The sequence below is a fragment of the Thermothielavioides terrestris genome, chromosome 3 (genome assembly GCF_000226115.1).
Source record: "Thermothielavioides terrestris NRRL 8126 chromosome 3, complete sequence".
Lineage (NCBI taxonomy): Eukaryota > Fungi > Ascomycota > Sordariomycetes > Sordariales > Chaetomiaceae > Thermothielavioides > Thermothielavioides terrestris.
In genome coordinates, this window is record NC_016459.1 from 885,364 (window position 1) to 903,113 (window position 17,750).

The 17,750-nt window shown below is 60.5% G+C and overlaps 5 protein-coding genes across 5 annotated transcripts; 4 read left to right on the forward strand and 1 right to left on the reverse strand.

Moving 5' to 3' along the window:
• Nucleotides 1-20: 20 nt before the first annotated feature.
• Nucleotides 21-2,132, forward strand: THITE_2116509 (uncharacterized protein). Its single transcript, XM_003653923.1, has 2 exons — nucleotides 21-738; nucleotides 792-2,132. The coding sequence occupies exons 1-2, from the start codon at nucleotides 195-197 to the stop codon at nucleotides 1,820-1,822; spliced, it is 1,575 nt and encodes a 524-aa protein (XP_003653971.1). The 5' UTR covers nucleotides 21-194; the 3' UTR covers nucleotides 1,823-2,132.
• Nucleotides 2,133-2,985: 853 nt separating this feature from the next.
• THITE_2116511 (glycosyltransferase family 1 protein) lies at nucleotides 2,986-7,440 on the forward strand. The gene is made up of 3 exons (XM_003653924.1): nucleotides 2,986-4,053; nucleotides 4,109-4,546; nucleotides 4,601-7,440. Exons 1-3 carry the CDS (start codon nucleotides 3,268-3,270, stop codon nucleotides 7,433-7,435), a joined length of 4,059 nt encoding a protein of 1,352 aa, XP_003653972.1. The 5' UTR covers nucleotides 2,986-3,267; the 3' UTR covers nucleotides 7,436-7,440.
• A 2,577-nt stretch (nucleotides 7,441-10,017) lies between these two features.
• On the forward strand, nucleotides 10,018-13,495 carry THITE_2116513 (uncharacterized protein). Its single transcript, XM_003653925.1, has 2 exons — nucleotides 10,018-10,144; nucleotides 10,245-13,495. Exon 2 carries the CDS (start codon nucleotides 10,326-10,328, stop codon nucleotides 13,053-13,055), a length of 2,730 nt encoding a protein of 909 aa, XP_003653973.1. The 5' UTR covers nucleotides 10,018-10,144; nucleotides 10,245-10,325; the 3' UTR covers nucleotides 13,056-13,495.
• A 130-nt stretch (nucleotides 13,496-13,625) lies between these two features.
• Nucleotides 13,626-15,322, forward strand: THITE_2078408 (uncharacterized protein). Its single transcript, XM_003653926.1, has 4 exons — nucleotides 13,626-14,092; nucleotides 14,628-14,737; nucleotides 14,806-14,958; nucleotides 15,036-15,322. The coding sequence occupies exons 1-4, from the start codon at nucleotides 14,042-14,044 to the stop codon at nucleotides 15,085-15,087; spliced, it is 366 nt and encodes a 121-aa protein (XP_003653974.1). The 5' UTR covers nucleotides 13,626-14,041; the 3' UTR covers nucleotides 15,088-15,322.
• Nucleotides 15,323-15,805: 483 nt separating this feature from the next.
• Nucleotides 15,806-16,621, reverse strand: THITE_2089133 (uncharacterized protein; the record flags this gene model as incomplete). Its single annotated transcript, XM_003653927.1, has 1 exon — nucleotides 15,806-16,621. The coding sequence occupies one exon, from the start codon at nucleotides 16,619-16,621 to the stop codon at nucleotides 15,806-15,808; it is 816 nt and encodes a 271-aa protein (XP_003653975.1).
• Between the last annotated feature and the right edge of the window lie 1,129 nt (nucleotides 16,622-17,750).

Below are 17,750 nucleotides of genomic sequence, written 5' to 3' on the forward strand. Positions count from 1 at the left end.
CTGGCGGCGGGCGCGACCCTGTTTAATTGACTTTCTTCGCCCGCGCTTCCATCTTCGCGTTTCGAGTGATCTCTTTGGTCTGTCAGTCTAGCTCCGTTCCGACTTGCCATAGAGGGCTGCCATTGAGGGCCACTGATGCATCTCGTATCCTCTTGTGCTTGTCGGTAGTACCACGATCCCGGTGAATAATCATAATGGCGCCTGCGGCGAAGGAGGAACCGGCGGCCATGAGCGCGTTCGAGCGCAAGCGCCTCGAGAATATCGCGAACAACAACGCCATCCTGAGTGAAATCAGCACGACCGCGGCCAAGATCATCCCGAAACCGGCGCCTCCCAAGCCAAAGCGCCCGAGCGCGCCGCGCGTAAAACGGGAGCCTGTCCAGCGTGAACCGCTCCGTCCGACGCGACAAAGCAGTCGACTGGCGGGACTCGGTGCCGATGCTGATGTTCTCAAGCGCAAGGCCGAGGTGGAGGCCGAGGTCGAAGCAGAGAAGGCCAAGGCGAAGAAGATGCGTATCAGCGGAGACCTAAATCTCGGCGATATCCAGGTTGAGGGCCGCAAGTGGGAAGCGGGACTCGACGGGTTGGCGGGGCTGAAGGGGCTCCCGGTCCGAGGCGCACAACCCGGGGTTCGGACATTTACGGATGAAGATGTGAAGAGTACAACGGATAAGGGCCTTAAGGACCTGAGGTTGCGCATGAGCGGGCTGAAGCTTTACGAAAAATGGCCGGTGCAGGGTATCTGGCACTCCTCTACTCCTGGTTATGGCGCGTCGCTAACCCGACGCCAGATATCAAAATTGTGCCGCAACGGATATACTCGATGGGCTTCCATCCAACAGAAGCTAAGCCGATCGTATTCGCGGGCGACAAGGAGGGTGCAATGGGCGTGTTCGACGCATCACAAGAGCCCTCCAAAGTCGAGGACGACGAGGACGAGGAGGCGGAGCTGCCAGACCCCGTAATATCAGCTTTCAAGACGCATTCGAGGACCATCTCATCCTTTCACTTCTCTCCGGTCGACGCAAACGCCGTCTTTTCTGCCTCGTATGACTCATCAATCCGCAAGCTGGATCTCGACAAGGGCATCTCCACCCAGGTCTTCGCGCCTGCGGACCCGGACGAGGACCTACCCATCAGCGCGATCGACATGGCGACATCTGAACCCAACATCATCATCTTCTCCACGCTCCAAGGCTCGCTCGGACGGCACGACCTGCGCACCAAGCCCTCGACAGCCGAGCTCTGGAGCCTCACCGACCAGAAGATCGGCGGTTTCTCGCTGCACCCGCTCCATCCGCACCTCGTCGCGACCGCCTCGCTGGACCGGACGCTCAAGATCTGGGACCTGCGCAAGATCCAGGGCAAGGGCAGCGCCCGCGCGCCCGCGCTGCTCGGCTCGCACGAATCCCGCCTGTCGGTCTCGCACGCGAGCTGGAGCAGCGCCGGCCACGTCGCGACGTCCAGCTACGACGACCGCATCAAGATCTACTCGTTCCCAGACGCGGGCACGTGGAGCGCCGGCGCCGAGCTGTCGGAGTCGCAGATGGCGCCCACGCGGGAGATCCCGCACAACAACCAGACCGGGCGCTGGGTCACCATCCTCAAGCCGCAGTGGCAGCGCAGCCCGCGGGACGGGCTGCAGAAGTTTGTGATCGGGAACATGAACCGGTTTGTCGATGTATTTGCGGCGGATGGCGAGCAGCTGGCGCAGCTGGACGGCGAGGGCATCACGGCGGTGCCGGCGGTCGCGCACTTCCACCCGACCATGGACTGGGTGGCGGGCGGTAACGCGAGCGGGAAACTGTGTCTATGGATGTGAGCATGGCGCTGGCTAAGTGGTGACATAACAGTAACTGATATTGTGGGTGTATGCGCTGGACGTGTTATGCGAGTTGCGAGTTCATAATAATTACAGCACCGCAATGCCGAGACGGTTGGAAGGGCGGGAGGGTGCCGCTGTCCGGATCAGCCAGCAACCCGTCTTCCGTCCCGATCTGCCGCTATTTGCATCCTTCTGTATGTTCACCATGTTCGAGTTGTGATTGGCAGTCGAAGGTTAGGACCAATTGCTCGCTGCGAATGGCCTCATGTTCGGCTCCGGAGGAGAAGTTGAGGATCGCTAATCCGAGAATTAGTCCGTTGCATGTGATCGATTGCACCCGCTGGCAATGGCCCATGTTGCGTCATGGGACTTGCTGGCTTATCGATAAGCGTTCTTGACTCGGGTACCTGACCGTCCTGAGCGGTCCTCGTTCTCTGCTCTCTCCATCTCTTGAACAGAACTGCAGACTCCCGCCGAGGAAGGCGTATGCTTGTATCCCTATCAGTGTAAGACGAATGCGCTTTAAGGTGCGTGGTGTAATCCGTACTCGTCGCACCCGCCCCTCCGAGTCGCGTATCCGAGTTTTTGACCGTTTTGGCTCTGAACGGCATTGGCGCGGTCGCGGCTCACGGGCCTGGTGTGTACTCCCGAACGGGAAACGAACCCTGTTGGTTGGCCCCGGCAAAGCAGCCTACGGAACAGTCCACTAGTGTGCGGAATAGAAGTCTTGGCAACCCTCCTGTTCGTCGCACAGCGGCTCGGACCACCTCGCTGCGCATCACGCCGACCAGAACAGTTAGCTGCCGATGACCACCGCTCCGAGGCAACACTGGTCATTTGCTCGCTTGGCCAACGAGGGCTCATCAATACACAATATCTCTACATGCCGTTAACGATCGCCAGGCCTTGTCGCGCAACCCTGTCCTATCTTGACTCGAAGCGTAGGAGGTAACCCCGAGTTGGTTTCTCGAGCGCCTGCGCCTGCATATCCGTTGAGTGCCTCGCCAGCTGATCCGCCCGCCCGCCCTGCGGGATCCCTCCCTCGGCCCAGGCATCAGCCTGGCTGCCGCTGTCTGCCTCCCGTCCCCGCAGTTGATATCTCTCGGCCGGTTAGTCCGTCCTCCGTTCGTTGCTCGAGAGCACGCTGTAGTCGCGTTCCGCAGGCTCACATGGTTGCGTCCGCGTCTAGGCATCTCCCCTCGTCGTGTCCGCAACATAGACCGTGAACCATGGACCCCGTCCCACCAACACCGCCGCCCGCCGTAGCCCCTACAAGTCCCCATGCGAGTCCGGGGGCGCACGGTGCGAATAAGCTGCCACCATCAGTTCCATCGTCGCCCCCTCCCTCTGGAGCTGCGGGTTCCAGTTGCGATGACCGCGCCGTTCGCCGGATGTCGAGAAAACTCCAAAAGAAGCGCCGCGACGGTGAACACACGCCCACGATGGAGCTGCCCGAACGCCTCCGAGACCACGGCGACCAGGTCGACGGTGAAGAGGAGGTCTTGCGCCCGCAGGGATACGGCGGCGGGTTATTCATGAACATGAATCAGAGCATCTTCGGCCTGATCGCGGCAGCAGGCAGCCAAGCGGACTATGCCGACCGGTTCGAGGGCCACAGTTCGGAAGACGAGGATGAGGGGGAACGCCGGATGGCGGAGACCATTGCCGGCCCTACGGCGTTGCAACCGGAGAGTTCGTCAGCACGTGGTTTGGCCCAAACGACGGTTTTGCCAAGGCATGATGCACATGATGCAGCCGACGTCAAAGCGCACGGCCGCCACTTAAGGAAGCTCTCCGAGAGTCGACTGCTACGGTCAGTTCCGGGACTTGCGCGGTTCGCTGGCAAAATCCGGCCATCCAAATCCTTCAAGCCCAAGTCGGACGATGGCGCGCAAGGAGCTGAGGCCACGCAGTCCGCTCCCCAGCCGACCCCCGACCTCATGCCCAGCATCCAGATCACGCGGACCGATAGCATGATGACGGCACCAGCGCGCACCCCGCAGGCTTATGATCTGGATGGTTCGAACGAGTCACCGCAGGACGCTGAGACTAGCAAAACCGGGCCGTCCGAGCTTGCCAAGAAGCTGAAGGAAATCTTCGGGTTCGACAAAGAAGAGGAAGTGGTGGAGGAATATCCCTGCTGGCTTCTTCAGCATGTTCTGCTCGAGGGACACATGTACATCACAGCACGGCATATCGCGTTCTATGCGTACCTGCCGAAGAAGGCTGTGAGTGCTTGAAGCTCCTGATGTTGTGTGCCTCGTAGTACTAACTTTCCCGCAGAATGAGGTCTCCAAGAAGGGTTACCTGTCCAAGTGTGGCAAGAGGAACCCGAAGTACAGCCGCTACTGGTTCAGCCTCAAGGGTGACGTCCTGTCATACTACCTGGACACCAAGAACGTCTACTTCCCCTATGGGCAGATCGACCTGAGACACGGCATCTCTGCCGTCATCACCGACGGGGACAAGGAAGGAACTCACTTCACTGTTAGCACCGACCACAGGACGTACTATTTCAGGGCCGACACCGCGCAGAGCGCCAAGGAATGGGTTAAGAGCCTGCAGCGGGCCATCTTCAGGTCGCACAACGATGGCGACAGCGTCAAGATCTCACTCCCGATCGAGAACGTTTTGGACGTCGAGGAGACGCACATGCTGAACTTTGCGGATACATGCAAAATCCGCGTCATCGATAATGACGAGACTTACGCTATCGACGAGGTATGTGTGCCAGCTTGCTACTTTCCCCGCGCCGATATTGACCCTCCTTGGCAGTACTTCTTCTCCTTCTTCAGCTACGCAAGGGAGGCCATCAACATCCTGAAAATCCTCGTGGAGGATTCGTCGTCCCATGCGCACGGCCTGAGCGACCAGGTCGAACCGAGCTCCGAACGGACCAGTACGAGTGGCAGGCGAGAACAAGCCTCCAACCTACCTCATCTTCGCACAGGCAAAATCAGCGAAGGTGTCAGGGCGACCCTCTCGCCGCTGTCGCCTGTCCGCGGATCTTCACCCAGTCCGCGGCAGAGCTCTGATCGCCCTCGCAGCAGCTTCGACAGGTTCCGCGCGTTTACGAGGGGCAGCATGGATACCAACGCAAACATCCATCCAGGGTCGCCACGGCGCCGGAGCTTCAGCCACGGTCGACGCTCCCTCAGCAGGAAACGACACGAAGGCCACGAGAGGCAGGAGAGTAGTGACTCCTACGTTCAAAGCTTGGATCCGAGCCAGGCCAGCTTGTCCGCGATGGTCGCTTCGGCAAGCAGTGAGGACGCCTCGGCGAGCCAGATTTTGAGGGGCAGTGAGGTCTTCCACGGTCCCACCCTCCAACATGCTGGACCCTCAACTAGAGCTGGACATCATGCATCAGATTCCAAGCCGCCGACTCGTCCAGCCACGGCGCCGCGTCAGAGCACAGACGCAGGGGAAACGGATGGAAGGGCGACCACCCCAACTCTTCAGAGTATCGCCACGATGGGCGGCTACCCACTCCGCAAAGCGAACGCGCTCATGGGATACCTGGACCGCCAGTCCAGGCGCATGAGCAACTTGCTTGCCACGGAATCTATGGGCTACGTCGAGAAGGTGTCCGGAATGTGGAAGGGCGGGGCGAAACACTATGATGAACCACCCGAGTTACGGACGGATGAGGAGGATGGCGCGCTCGGTCCGGAGGAGAAAGCACACTCCGAAGCCCGCTTTCGAGCCCACTTCACGCTGCCGGAGAGCGAAAAGCTTCAGGCAGCATTCTACGCGCACATGATGCGGGTGATTCCGCTCTACGGGAAGATCTACATCAGCGACTGGCACTTCTGCTTCCGCAGCCTGTGGCCCGGCACCCGCACGAAACTCATCCTGCCGTTACGCGACATTGAGAATGTTGACAAGGAAAAGGGGTTCCGGTTTGGATATGCTGGTCTCGTGGTCGTGATCCGCGGCCACGAAGAGCTGTTCTTTGAGTTCGGGAAAGCCGAAGTGCGCGACGACTGCACCATCACCATCCTCCAGGGCCTGGAGGCGACTCGCTATCTGCGCGGCTCCAGCCTCATGGACGGAGGAGAGAGCGAGGATGCTCAAGCTGCTGTGGCCGAGCACAACGCGCTGGAAAAGGCGCGAAGCCAAGGCTTCGCCGACCACGAGGTGCAACTCCCGCGCGAGACGTCCAGCGTCTCCGAGGCCCCGACCATCATCTTCGACGACCCGAAAGCCTCCTTCCTCAACTTCAAACCCAGCCAACCGATGAAGATCACATGCCTCACCATCGGCTCGCGCGGCGACGTCCAGCCCTACATCGCGCTGTGCAAGAAGCTGCTCGAAGAAGGCCACCACCCCCGCATCGCCACGCACGGCGAGTTTAAGCCGTGGATCGAATCCCACGGCATCGAGTTCGCCTACGTCGGCGGCGACCCGGGCCAGCTCATGCAACTCTGCATCCAAAACGGCACCTTCACCTGGGCCTTCCTCAAGGAAGCCAACGCCAAGATGCGCGGCTTCCTCGATGACCTGCTGGCCACCTCGTGGCAGGCGTGCCAGGGCAGCGACCTCATCATCGAGTCGCCCTCGGCCATGGCGGGCATTCACATCGCCGAAGCGCTGGGCATCCCCTACTTCCGCGCCTTCACCATGCCGTGGACGCGCACGCGCGCGTACCCGCACGCATTCATCATGCCGGGCCAGAAAATGGGCGGCGGGTACAACTACTTCACCTACGTCATGTTCGACAACCTCTTCTGGAAGGCGACGGCTGGCCAGATCAACCGCTGGCGCAACCGCATGCTCGGCCTGCCGGCGACCACCTGGGAGAAGCTGCAGGTCAACAAGGTGCCCTTCCTGTACAACTTCTCGCCTTACGTCGTGCCGCCGCCGCTGGACTATTCCGACTGGATCCGCGTGACGGGCTACTGGTTCCTGGACGAGGGCGGCGAGAAGTGGACGCCGCCGCCCGCGCTGATGCGGTTCATCGAGCAGGCCCGCGCCGACGGGAAGCCGCTCGTCTACGTCGGGTTCGGCTCGATTATTGTCGCCGACCCCGCTCGCATGACGCAGGAGGTCATCGACGCCGTGCTGAAGGCCGACGTTCGGTGCATCCTCAGCAAGGGTTGGAGCGACCGCGCCACGAACGAGAAGGGCGACACGGTCAAGGCTGGCGCCGCCGACGACAGCAGCAGCAAGAGCAGCAGCAAGAAGGCCGAGCCCGAGCTGCCGCCCGAGATCTTTCTCATCCACTCGGCGCCGCACGACTGGCTGTTCAGGCAGATCGACGCGGCCGCGCACCACGGCGGCAGCGGCACCACGGGCGCCAGCCTGCGGGCCGGCATCCCCACCATCATCCGGCCTTTCTTTGGCGACCAATTCTTCTTCGGCAGCCGCGTCGAGGACCTCGGCGTAGGCATCTGCCTCAAGAAGTGGGGCGCCAACTCGTTTGCGCGCGCCCTATGGGAGGCGACGCACAGCGAGCGCATGATCGTCAAGGCGCGCGTGCTGGGCGAGCAGATTCGCAAGGTAAGCCGTTATCTTCTCTCCCTTGTAGAACACCTCTTCTTTCCCCCTTTTTTCCTCCACAACCACCCCTATCCGCGACATCTATCCCGAACCTCTCAAACCCGCTGACCGCCATTTTTCACTCACCCCCCTCCCGCAGGAAAACGGCGTCGAGACCGCCGTCCAATGCATCTACCGCGACCTGGCCTACGCCACCGACCTGATCAACGCCAAGCGCAGCAAGTCCCGCGCCCGCCGCGCGGCCGCCGCAGCAGCCGCGGCCTCCCCCTCCTCCAGCAACCCCCACCTTTCCGCCGGCACTACTGCTGCTGCTGCCGGCTCCGGCTCTGCAGATCACCACCGCCACCACCGCCACCGCCTGGGCGGCGACGGGGGCGATGCAGAGGAGGAGGGCGGTGATGATGACGACGATGAGGAAGACGATGACGACGATGATGACGACGAGGAGGAGAGCTGGACGTTTGTGCGGCGCGACGAGATGATTGATGACTTGTCGGTCGAGGGCGCCATGAAGCGGATTGTGCGCGCCACGGCCGGGGCCGGGGCCGGGATAGGGATCGGCGCCGGGATCGGCGCGCAGGCGTTGGGGAGTCGGGGACTTGGGGGCGCGGCCGGGTCGGGACATGGGGTGAGGTTAGGGTGATTGTTTTGCGGTGTTAGGGATTGATCGGATTTTGGGAGGGCGGGGGTTAGTCGGCTGTTTTTGTTTTCTTGTCTGGTTGTTGGTTGGGCTTGATGAATGGACGGATGATGGACGACTGGTGACTTCCCTGGGGTGAGATTCGCGAGGGCTTGCCAGCGTGCCTGGTTCTACGTTTGCGAATTGGCTTTGGTTTCTGTTCCATCATTCTGATGGTGGTGGGCAGAGTTTGCTTGTTTTTGTCGGCGTGTCATTAGAGTGGTGGCTTTGGAGTTTTTTCTCCGGAGGGAGACCGAACATGATTATGACGGGGCAATGACAGGGAAGAGGGCGTCGGGATACACTAGAGGAGATTGGGTTGATGGCATTTGGATTACACTGGATTGCGTCAGGGAGTCGACGGCAGCTAATTAATATGGTTTTCCTTGCTTTCTATCTTCCATGCAAAGTTGCTCCAGCGGCGAGGATAGTACTGGGGCGAAGGTGGTGAATTACCAGTTGTCAATGTCTACTACCCTATGATGGTCGTGTGGGGGGCGTAACTACGGGTATCTAGGTACCTGAAGTCCTGCAGCGTTGAGAGGCGGCACGGCCTTCTCCTTTCCTACCTCCCTCAAGTCATGGGACGATGACTCAACGAGGAACTGTTGGGAGCTCATGCAACTCTTGAACTTGGCTTGTTTCACTCCGAGAGCCTGTGGACCGCTTTGGATAACGTCTGATACCATCCCGTCTACGCTTAAAGGGCGATGTGCCTGGCCTTGTAACGGGTTTCGGTCTGCAACCAGGTAGATGTATGTGTTATATCACTAGGCAGGTATTTATCTCTCTCAATTGCTGCTTCAGATCTACCAGTTTAGCAATGGAACCTCAGCCGTCTTTGTTGCACCACATCCCAATCGGGTCGTTGTCGCCTTTGAAGGACATCTGCAGGGCAGTTGGGACTGAGGGTTGGCTGCACAAAGACACACTTTGTGAAAGGGGCTGCAGGTGACCACGTCCTGCGCTGTTGGTGCTTTCTCTGGCGTGCGGCTCAGCCTGTACATTTGCTGCAAATTACCCGGTATTCGCAAAGTATAACTTACCAAATGCAAGTATCCTCCTGCCTGCTGTCCAAGTGGTTTTGCTGCCTGTAAGGGCCGTCATAGTCACGCGACAATGAATGACTCCTCCACGGTGTCACACTTGACTTGCTAGGAAGATGTAAAAAGGGGCAGAAAAATGAGCAGGCAAACTGACGGCCTGGTTCTTGGCATCGAGATTCTGTCTTCGTTTATCTGGTGGTCGACGGCGTGAACGGTTGTGCACGTCTTGCACGAGTCACCTCAAGCTGGAGACTTGTGCCACGATCCAGCCACAGCCGACCCCGCAAACGGGGTGCATGCTGTTTGGCTGCTGCACTGTCCGACAGGGGTCCATGTCTGGCAGGCACGTTGCGTCAATGGGCATGGGGCATGGGCTCGATTGGCCAGCCGCAAGTTGCGCGGTGGGCAGAGCCGGATTCAGCCATCGGAGAGTACAAAAGGGTCTGCCATCCCACCCAAAATCCGGGCCCATCACTCTGCAGGCCGCTCGCTACCTGACTGCCGTCTCTACCTTACCAATGCGCCAGTACATGAAATTACACAGCAATAACGACAAAACCCCACGTACTTTACACTTCAATTTGCATCCCACGAACCCTTGGCCGTTTGGAGCAAACATACAGAGAACAGACCTCGCCCTGTCGCTTGCGCCACCTCGACGATTTGCCCCAATCATCACCGTTTGACTGCGCCGTTTCCTTGCAACTTGAATCCGCCATCCACCAACCCGGTTCGGTTCCTCACCCCAAATCAACATTGCGGCGAAAGCTCCTGGGAGCTTAGACCAGCAGGCCAGTCTGCCCCGCGCAAGCGCAACGCTAGACCTGTTTAGGTTTCGCGCCCCCACCCTCTTCTGCAATTGCACCTCGATTTTTGGCAACCCAAGCAGTCAAAGGGAAGCGACAGCGCGCAATCGGATCGCGAGACCACTCTGGTCGTGTCACGCCGTCACGTCGCGCCAACCTTGGCACCTCAGCACCTACGAACTAGCCAAATCCTGCGACTTCTGAATTTTGATGCGCGCTCCTGCGCGATGGGTGTTTCAACTCGCCGAGACACCGGTTCATTATCGTTGTCCAGGGGAGCTGCTGTGTAAGACCAAAGACGCTCCCTCTTTAGTCTCCGTTCTGTCGGAAGGTCGATTGATTGTCCGACAAAAGTGGCTGACGAGTCTCAACAATACTGCACACAGACTCGGCGCGAAAATCGAGGCGTAGCAGAACAGATCAGATTATCGCAACACGCCGACCGGATATTTCCACCCGCCGGCAGCATGAGCAAGGTCATCCGGCTGGGAAGCCGGATACGGTACCCCATCACGATCGTCAGGCTGCTGAAGTCTCCTGGCGATAAGATCAAGAAACAAGAGCCCCTCCTGGAATACTCGTTCAAATGGATGAGGGAGGTCACCGATAAGTTCGGGGACAACCCGCGGCAGGAGGAGCAGACCACCACGGTGACGTGGGAGTCGCCCACCGACGGCGAGCTGACGCAGTGGCACATCACAGAGGGTCAGCGCATTGTGGCGGACAGGGCGTGCCTGACAGTCAAAGAAGAATGCTCGCACGGGATACAGTATGGAGGTCTCTGCGGCATGTGCGGAAAGGACATGACCGTGGTCAACTGGGCCGCCGAGACTCGTGACACGGAGCGCGCCCCGATCCACATGGTGCACGACCAGACCTGCCTGACCGTCAGCCCGTCCCACGCCCAGCGCACCGAGCGGGAGCTGCAGCGCCGGCTGCTCCAGAGCCGGAAGCTCAGCCTGGTGGTGGATCTGGACCAGACCATCATCCAGGCGTGCATCGACCCGACCGTCGGCGAGTGGCAGAGAGACCCGACCAACCCGAATCACGAGTCCGTCAAGGAGGTCAAGAGTTTCCAGCTGGACGACGGGCCGTCCGACCTGGCGCGGCGGTGCTCGTACTACATCAAGATGCGCCCCGGCCTCGAGGAGTTCCTCAAGCGCATCTCCGAGCTGTACGAGATGCACGTCTACACGATGGGCACGCGCGCGTACGCGCAAAATGTGGCGCGCGTCGTCGACCCGCAGAGGAAGCTCTTCGGCAACCGCGTCATCAGCCGCGACGAGAACGGTAACATGTTCGCCAAGAGTTTGGGCCGCCTGTTTCCCGTGAGTACGAACATGGTGGTCATCATCGACGACCGGTCCGACGTGTGGCCGCGCAACCGGCCGAACCTGATCAAGGTCTCGCCGTACGAGTTCTTCAAGGGCATCGGAGATATCAACTCCAGCTTCCTGCCGAAACGCCACGACCTGCTCACGTCGGACGCCGCGACCAACGGTGTACAAAACAAGGGGCGGAAGATGGAGCCGCCTCCGAAGGTCGACAAGAACAAGGACGAAGCGCTCGAGGCCATCGTCAACATGACCGGTGGGGACGATTCCGCCCTCACGAAGCGGCAGGTCGAGGAGCAGGAGCGCGCCTTCGAGAAGCAGATTAAAGATCGGCCTCTGCAGCTCCTGCAGGAGAAGCTCGATCGGGAGGGCGAAGAAGCCGAGAAGGCCACGGTCCAGTCGGAGGACGGGTCCGAGTCTCGGTCGTCGTCCCCGGCGGCGCATCGGCACCGCGTGCTGCAGGACGACGACACGGAGCTGAAGTACCTAGAACAACACCTCATCAAGCTCCACAAGACATACTACGAAGAGTATGACAGCAACCGCGCGTCGCACAACGCCGGCGGCAATGTCGATTTCAGCTCGGTCCCCGACGTCGGCCGCATCCTCGAGGAGCTCAAAAGCCAAGTGCTGCGGGGCCTCAAGATTGTGCTCTCGGGCGTGCTGCCGCGCGGCATAGACATCTATCAGTCCGAGATCGGCGTACAAATCATGAGCTTCGGCGCGGACCTGCGGCCGCGGATCCACAACGACGTGACGCATCTTGTGGTGAACGCGTCCCAGCCCGGCAGGGAGAAACTGCTCGAGGCGCGGCGCCGGCCACACATCAAGATCGTCAGCCAGGAGTGGCTGGCGGCCTGCTTCAGCCGGTGGGAGGCTGTCGACGAGACGCCGTACCTCTTCACGGCGCGCCTCGTCGACGAGGACGAGCCGAACAACCGCAACAAGCCGCCGGCGGCGGCGGCGGCGACGACGGGGGAAAACGCGGCGGCCGAGGACGACGAAGAGAACAACGAAGGCGAGAACAAGGCGCCCAATGGCGGGCACAACCGGCGCGGCCCGAGACTGCGGCTGGTGTCTGCCTCGGGAGAGTCGCGGGACCTGCAGCCGGCCGATGATGACGGCGATGAGGACTCGTCGGAGGAAGAGATGGACGAGGACCTGCTGCCCGACGCGCTCCCGGACGGTCAGTCGTCGCCCATCGACGGGCTGAAGACCTTTAACTGGGGCTCAGCCGACGCCGAGCTGGAGGAGTTCCTCGCCAGCGGATCGTCTGACGAAGAGGAGGACGACGACGACGATGACGAGGAAGAGGATGGAGATTACGTCCAGGCTGACGAGGATGAGGAGGAGGAGGACTCAGATGACAACACGCGTCGCCGGAGCAGAACAGCGAGCCCGACGTCTGGCCTGTCGGCGAGCCGGAAGCGCAAGAGCCGCGCCGAGGACGGCGAGGACGGCGACGGGACTGAAGCATTCGGGGACGACGGCGGGCACGAGACGCCGGCCAAGAAGCTGCGCCGCACACAGAGCCAGCGCACGACGTCGCTACGGGCCCAGTTTGCTGCCGGCGAGCAGCCGGCTGACCAGCTCGAGGGCGGCAGCGGACTGCCTACGCCAGGAGGCACGGATGATCTCGACGGTGCACAGCAACAGCAACGTCAGAGCGGAAGTACTAGAATTGGCGAGCAGCCGGATGAGGATGATGATGAGATGGACTTTGACGAGGCCGCGCTGGAGGCCGAGTTCGAGGCCGAGTTCGCGGCCGAGTTCGACAAGGCCGAGGCGGAGATGCAGGCGGAACAGGCGGCGCTTGCGCTCAGAGAGGCGAATAAGCCTGGCACGGAAGCGGAGAAGGGGTAGCTATATCCGCGACTTTGCCGGCCACCGGTCGAGCACCTGGGCCGGGCCGCATGGTAGATGGTTCGCTGCAATGGAGGGTGCAGCGTGGAGTGCGCGCTTGGGAACGTGGAAGCTTTGTCAAGAGCCACTGTCTACGGCGTTCTACTGTCTCGGAGCACTACTGTCTGCTTAGCGGGGATGGATCCAACGGATGTACTGCAGCACGCATGGACGGACGGACGGGTGGGCGGGTGGATGGGATGGAGTTTGTCGGTGTTGTGGTGTAACTTATTTGTAGTGACTAGCACGTTGCGTTCTGACGACTCTGTCTTCACTGCTGGTGTTGTGATGGGCGCCTTTGAGGCCGCGCAGCCGGCATGGAGCTTCCTCGTGTAATTACCTAAGGTAGTTACCTACCATAGCGTAATTACCCTTGTACCATGTAACGTTTATTCCGTCCATACCTCTTGCCTCCAAGACCCTTACGTAATCTCAGTCCCGCCAAGGCGATTGCCCTGTCCATCCTGCCAAACCAAACCTCGCAACAACTTTCCGAGTCGGCCCGCGCATCGCATCGCATCGTCAATTCGAGCTCCAAGCTCGGCAACCAACCTCGCTCCTTGCGCCAATTGGCCCTGCCCCCACCGCTGTTCACACCACACGCGGTCGACCCAATCGATTAAACCGATTGATCAACCGACCGAGCGAGCCGACGAGCGCCCGATTGCCATCGCGATCGCGATTGCGATCGATTGATCCACCAGGACTGCCTGCCATTCGCGTGCGCAGCGCGGTTTTACGCGGAGCAAAGCAGAGCTGAGCAGAGCAGCAAACGAAGCGCGACAGGCAGGTTCGGGTTTGAAGCGCATCAGGTCGGCTTCGCAGGTTGTGAAGGACGGGATCAGTGAAGGCTGTCTGGTGAAGGTCCGGACGGACGTAAGATAAAGGGAGAGAAAGAGGATAGGACAGAAGAACAGCGCAGGGGAAACAAGCAAAGGTTGCCCGCCATGCCGCAGGATATGCCGCCTGCTGGCGGCTATGAGGCCGTTCAGTTTAGGGTGTGTTTTCTCCCTTTTCCTTTTTCTTTCTCTCTTTTTTCCCCCTCCCCTCACGCTTCACTTTGCGGTGCCGCTTTCGTGGGCTGGGTTGGTAGCGGCGTGGGTGGATGATTGGGGATGGGGTTGCGAGCGCGGCTGCTGGGTCCGCGGTGGTGGTGGGATTGGGCCTGGCCTGGCCGGGTTGGACTGGGTTAGGCTGGGTCGGCCACGCTACGTGCATCAGAGACCGGCAGGATGGGGGAGACAGGCATACAGGGAAGTTGGGACTCGAGATTCGAAGACGGGGGTTGAAGATGGGGAAGTCGCTGGGTTGGTGAAGGGAAGAGGTGGAGGGAAGGCGTTGAGCCATGTTTTCTGGGCGGCCTGAATTGGGAGAGTGGTCGCGATGGTAGACTGGCTCCGGATGAGCGGGCTCGACATGGTTTGGTCTAGGACACTGGATGAGGGGCCCTGCTCACCGCTGCCGCCACAGCACCCACCACGCACCGCATGTTCACTGCCTTTGCTGCAACCCCCCGCTAACCCGCGGCCACAGCGCAATCTCCCGTCCCGCGGCCTGTTCCGCCCCGGCCCTCTCATCGCCGGCGGCGCCGCGCTCATGCTCTTCGGCTGGTACAAGCTGATCGTGGGCATCCGCGAGCAGAAGTGCGCCGGTCCCCCCTTCCCACTTTTTTGTCCTCTCCACCGTTCTGTGTGCTGACGCATCCCGTCAGTGAGCTCGCCCGCGAGAAGATGTGGGCCCGCATCCACCTGATCCCGCTGCTCCAGGCCGAGGAGGACCGCGACCAGGTCCGCAGGTACCTGGCGGACCAGGCGCGCGAGAAGGAGCTGTTGGGCGAGAACACGCGCGTTTATCACTCCGACCGGTGAGTTCCCCCCGTCCCTGTTAAGAGGTGGACGGAGTGTCAGGGAGTCGCTGCAGGCGCTAACGGGCACGAAATAGGTTTGTCCGGCCCACGTTCGGTGTTACGCCGGCGGTTGTGTCGAAGGAGTAGACTTAGGGGTGGAGACGGTGGCCCCTCGGTGAGTGCCGCCTGGGGAAGAAGCTGGCTGGTGCCTTGTCTCACCTCCACTTGGCGGCGTCCTGCGGGTTGGCTGGACATATTGTGCTATAGCTGGAAACTCGAGGGTTTGTGAGCATCTTTGCAGGAGGCATCTCAACATGTTTGAGTGAGTGACCCCTGGGAGCGTTTCCTGTCTAGAACATAAAACTGCTTCACTCCCTTGGCGCCCCCGTCGCTTCATTGCCACGGCTGAGGAGAACCTTGGCTGTAGCGCGCGGTATATCGGCTCATTGACACCGGCGCTTTGCCAGATGGCACCATGCATGGCTGGCTCCATCTCCGTCGTGCTGTGGAGCCGCGGAAGCAACGGACTGGTGCTTCGAAGGCTCAAACATGGTCATCGATGACTTTCTGAGTTATCGACCGATAGGGGTAACTATCCTTGTTTCTCTCGCCACACTCACGTGCTATCTGGAGGCAGAACACGTCCGTATATATCGTTTTCTCCCCTCAACGAGTCTTCGCTCTACACTCCCCCTGCTTTGTTCCCACGGGCTCACAGGCAATTCCTACAGAGCCTGACCTTAGCCCGTCGGCTGTTCAGGACGCCCGTTCACCCACCCAGTCAGCCGAACGAACCAACCCTACCAAGGCAAGAACATAACCAACGCGAAGCTGCAGCAAACGAACGGATAACAGCCCACCCTGATCAGGGCGACTCCGATGCGGCTGGCGGGCTCGCCGTGCTGCTCGCGCTGCACCGCCACACGAACCGGGTCGTGTACCCCGTGGCCGTGACCGTCGTGCCCGCGTACACTGTCTGCGTGATGTGCAGCGTCGTCAGCGGCGTGAGCGGCTCCGACGACGAATCCACCGCCTGCCGAGCCTCCTCCAGAGCCACCTCGGCGGGCGGTTTGCCGCTACCGCTGCCGCTGCTTACCGCCGCCGGCGGCGGCGGCGCGGATGTTGTACGCGGCGGCGGTGGCGGTGGCGGCCGCGCACACTCGATGGTGGTCGTGGCCGTGACGGTGTGGTCCGCCGGGTAGCGGGTGCGCGTGAACGTCGCGGTCGTCGTCGCGTCGACTGTGTATGCGTACTCGACTGTCGCGCTGCACAGGTACTCCGAGATGGTCAGATCGCCGGTGCGGGTGGCGGTCTCGGCGACGACCACGGTGCGCGTGACGGTCCGGCCAGGGGTGGGGGTGGGAGGCGGCGGCGAGATGGTAGTGGTCTGCCGGCCGAGGAGGGCCGGGGCCGGGGCCGCGCCCGTGGGGGTTGCCGCGGTGCTGGAAGGGGAGCCGGCCGGGACGTAGATAGTGCGCGTGCAGTTGAGAGTCCGCGTCACGGTGTCGGTCTTGGTCCAAGCTGGGATGGTGAAGGTCCGGGTCACGGTCACCGTCGGGATCGCGGGCGTGGTGGTGTCGGCTTGTGCCTCAGGAGATGGATCCCTCGGGGCGAGCGGCGAGACGGGGCTCGCGGCCGCCCACCCGCCGAGTGTCACCAGAAGGATTTGCTTGACGGCCATGTTGTCACTTGACTCTATGTAGAGAACAAGTTCACAGATATGGCGTAGCTACACAACACCACCACTGATCTCGTCCTGGGGCGGCCTTGGCGGGTGTTTCAGGGTATTTATGGCCCTGGATTTGAGTGAGCGTCTCGCTGCTATGTCTACTTCGATGGCTACGCATCCTATGTCACGTTGCGTTGCCGATGGATATTCAAAAGAAACAACAACTTGTGCCCTTGCGCGGCGACAAACCAGAAGCCAGTGACGATGACTCGGCTGAATATGCTAATCTGCCGTAATTGTGTTAGAGAGAGCCATTTACCTGCTATAAAACCTAGACCGAGTGAACCCCAACCATAGACAGGGCCCGGTATTGCGCTCGCTGCAGTCTAGAAATATCCGACCATGTTCCGGCAGTGCTAGAAAATAGGTTCAAGCTCGGCAACGCTGTCCGGGAAAGCTTGGCCTCGCCGCCTCCACGTCCACCAAGGTCTCAGTCGGTTCCGGACTCCGAGCCGCTCATACCACGGTCAGCCAACTGCGCGCCGCCTACAGATGGTGCGGGGAAGGTGGCTGCGGAGAAGGTGAAGGTGGCATGTTGAACATGGGTAAAACGGCCTGGCCTTGTTACCATTTGGCAGGTGATTGGGTCCGACAAGGTCAGAGCTCTGCCTGATGCGGTACAGGAGTGCGTAGAGTAAGGATCGTAAAAGCGCGACGCACTGCGGGGAAGAAGCAAAAGAAGCAAGTGAACTCCTCACTTGTTGAGATCTTAACAAGTAGCAGAGAAGAGCAAGTTCACGCCTCATTAGTTGAGATGGTAAGCAGGGAGGTCAAGAGGTGTCATATAGATCCGACTCGAGCGGCTTTTGAAATCAGGCATGCGCTTCAGAAGGACAGAACCAACATAAAAGGGATGGCAATCCTCCCATGAACCTTCCCAGTCCGAACAAGAAGACCCAGCAAGGTAACCATCCTCGCCTGCCACTGGCGGTCACCTCGCCGTTCCCTGCGAGCACTGTCCTGTCAGCTAAAAACTCTGGGGCCCCATTGTTGTTATTGGGACTCTTGTGGCTCAGGGCCTTCAACACGTCCAGCCTATCTTCCCGTGAGCAAGCTGGCAAGTTTCTGGCCAGCCTGCGGC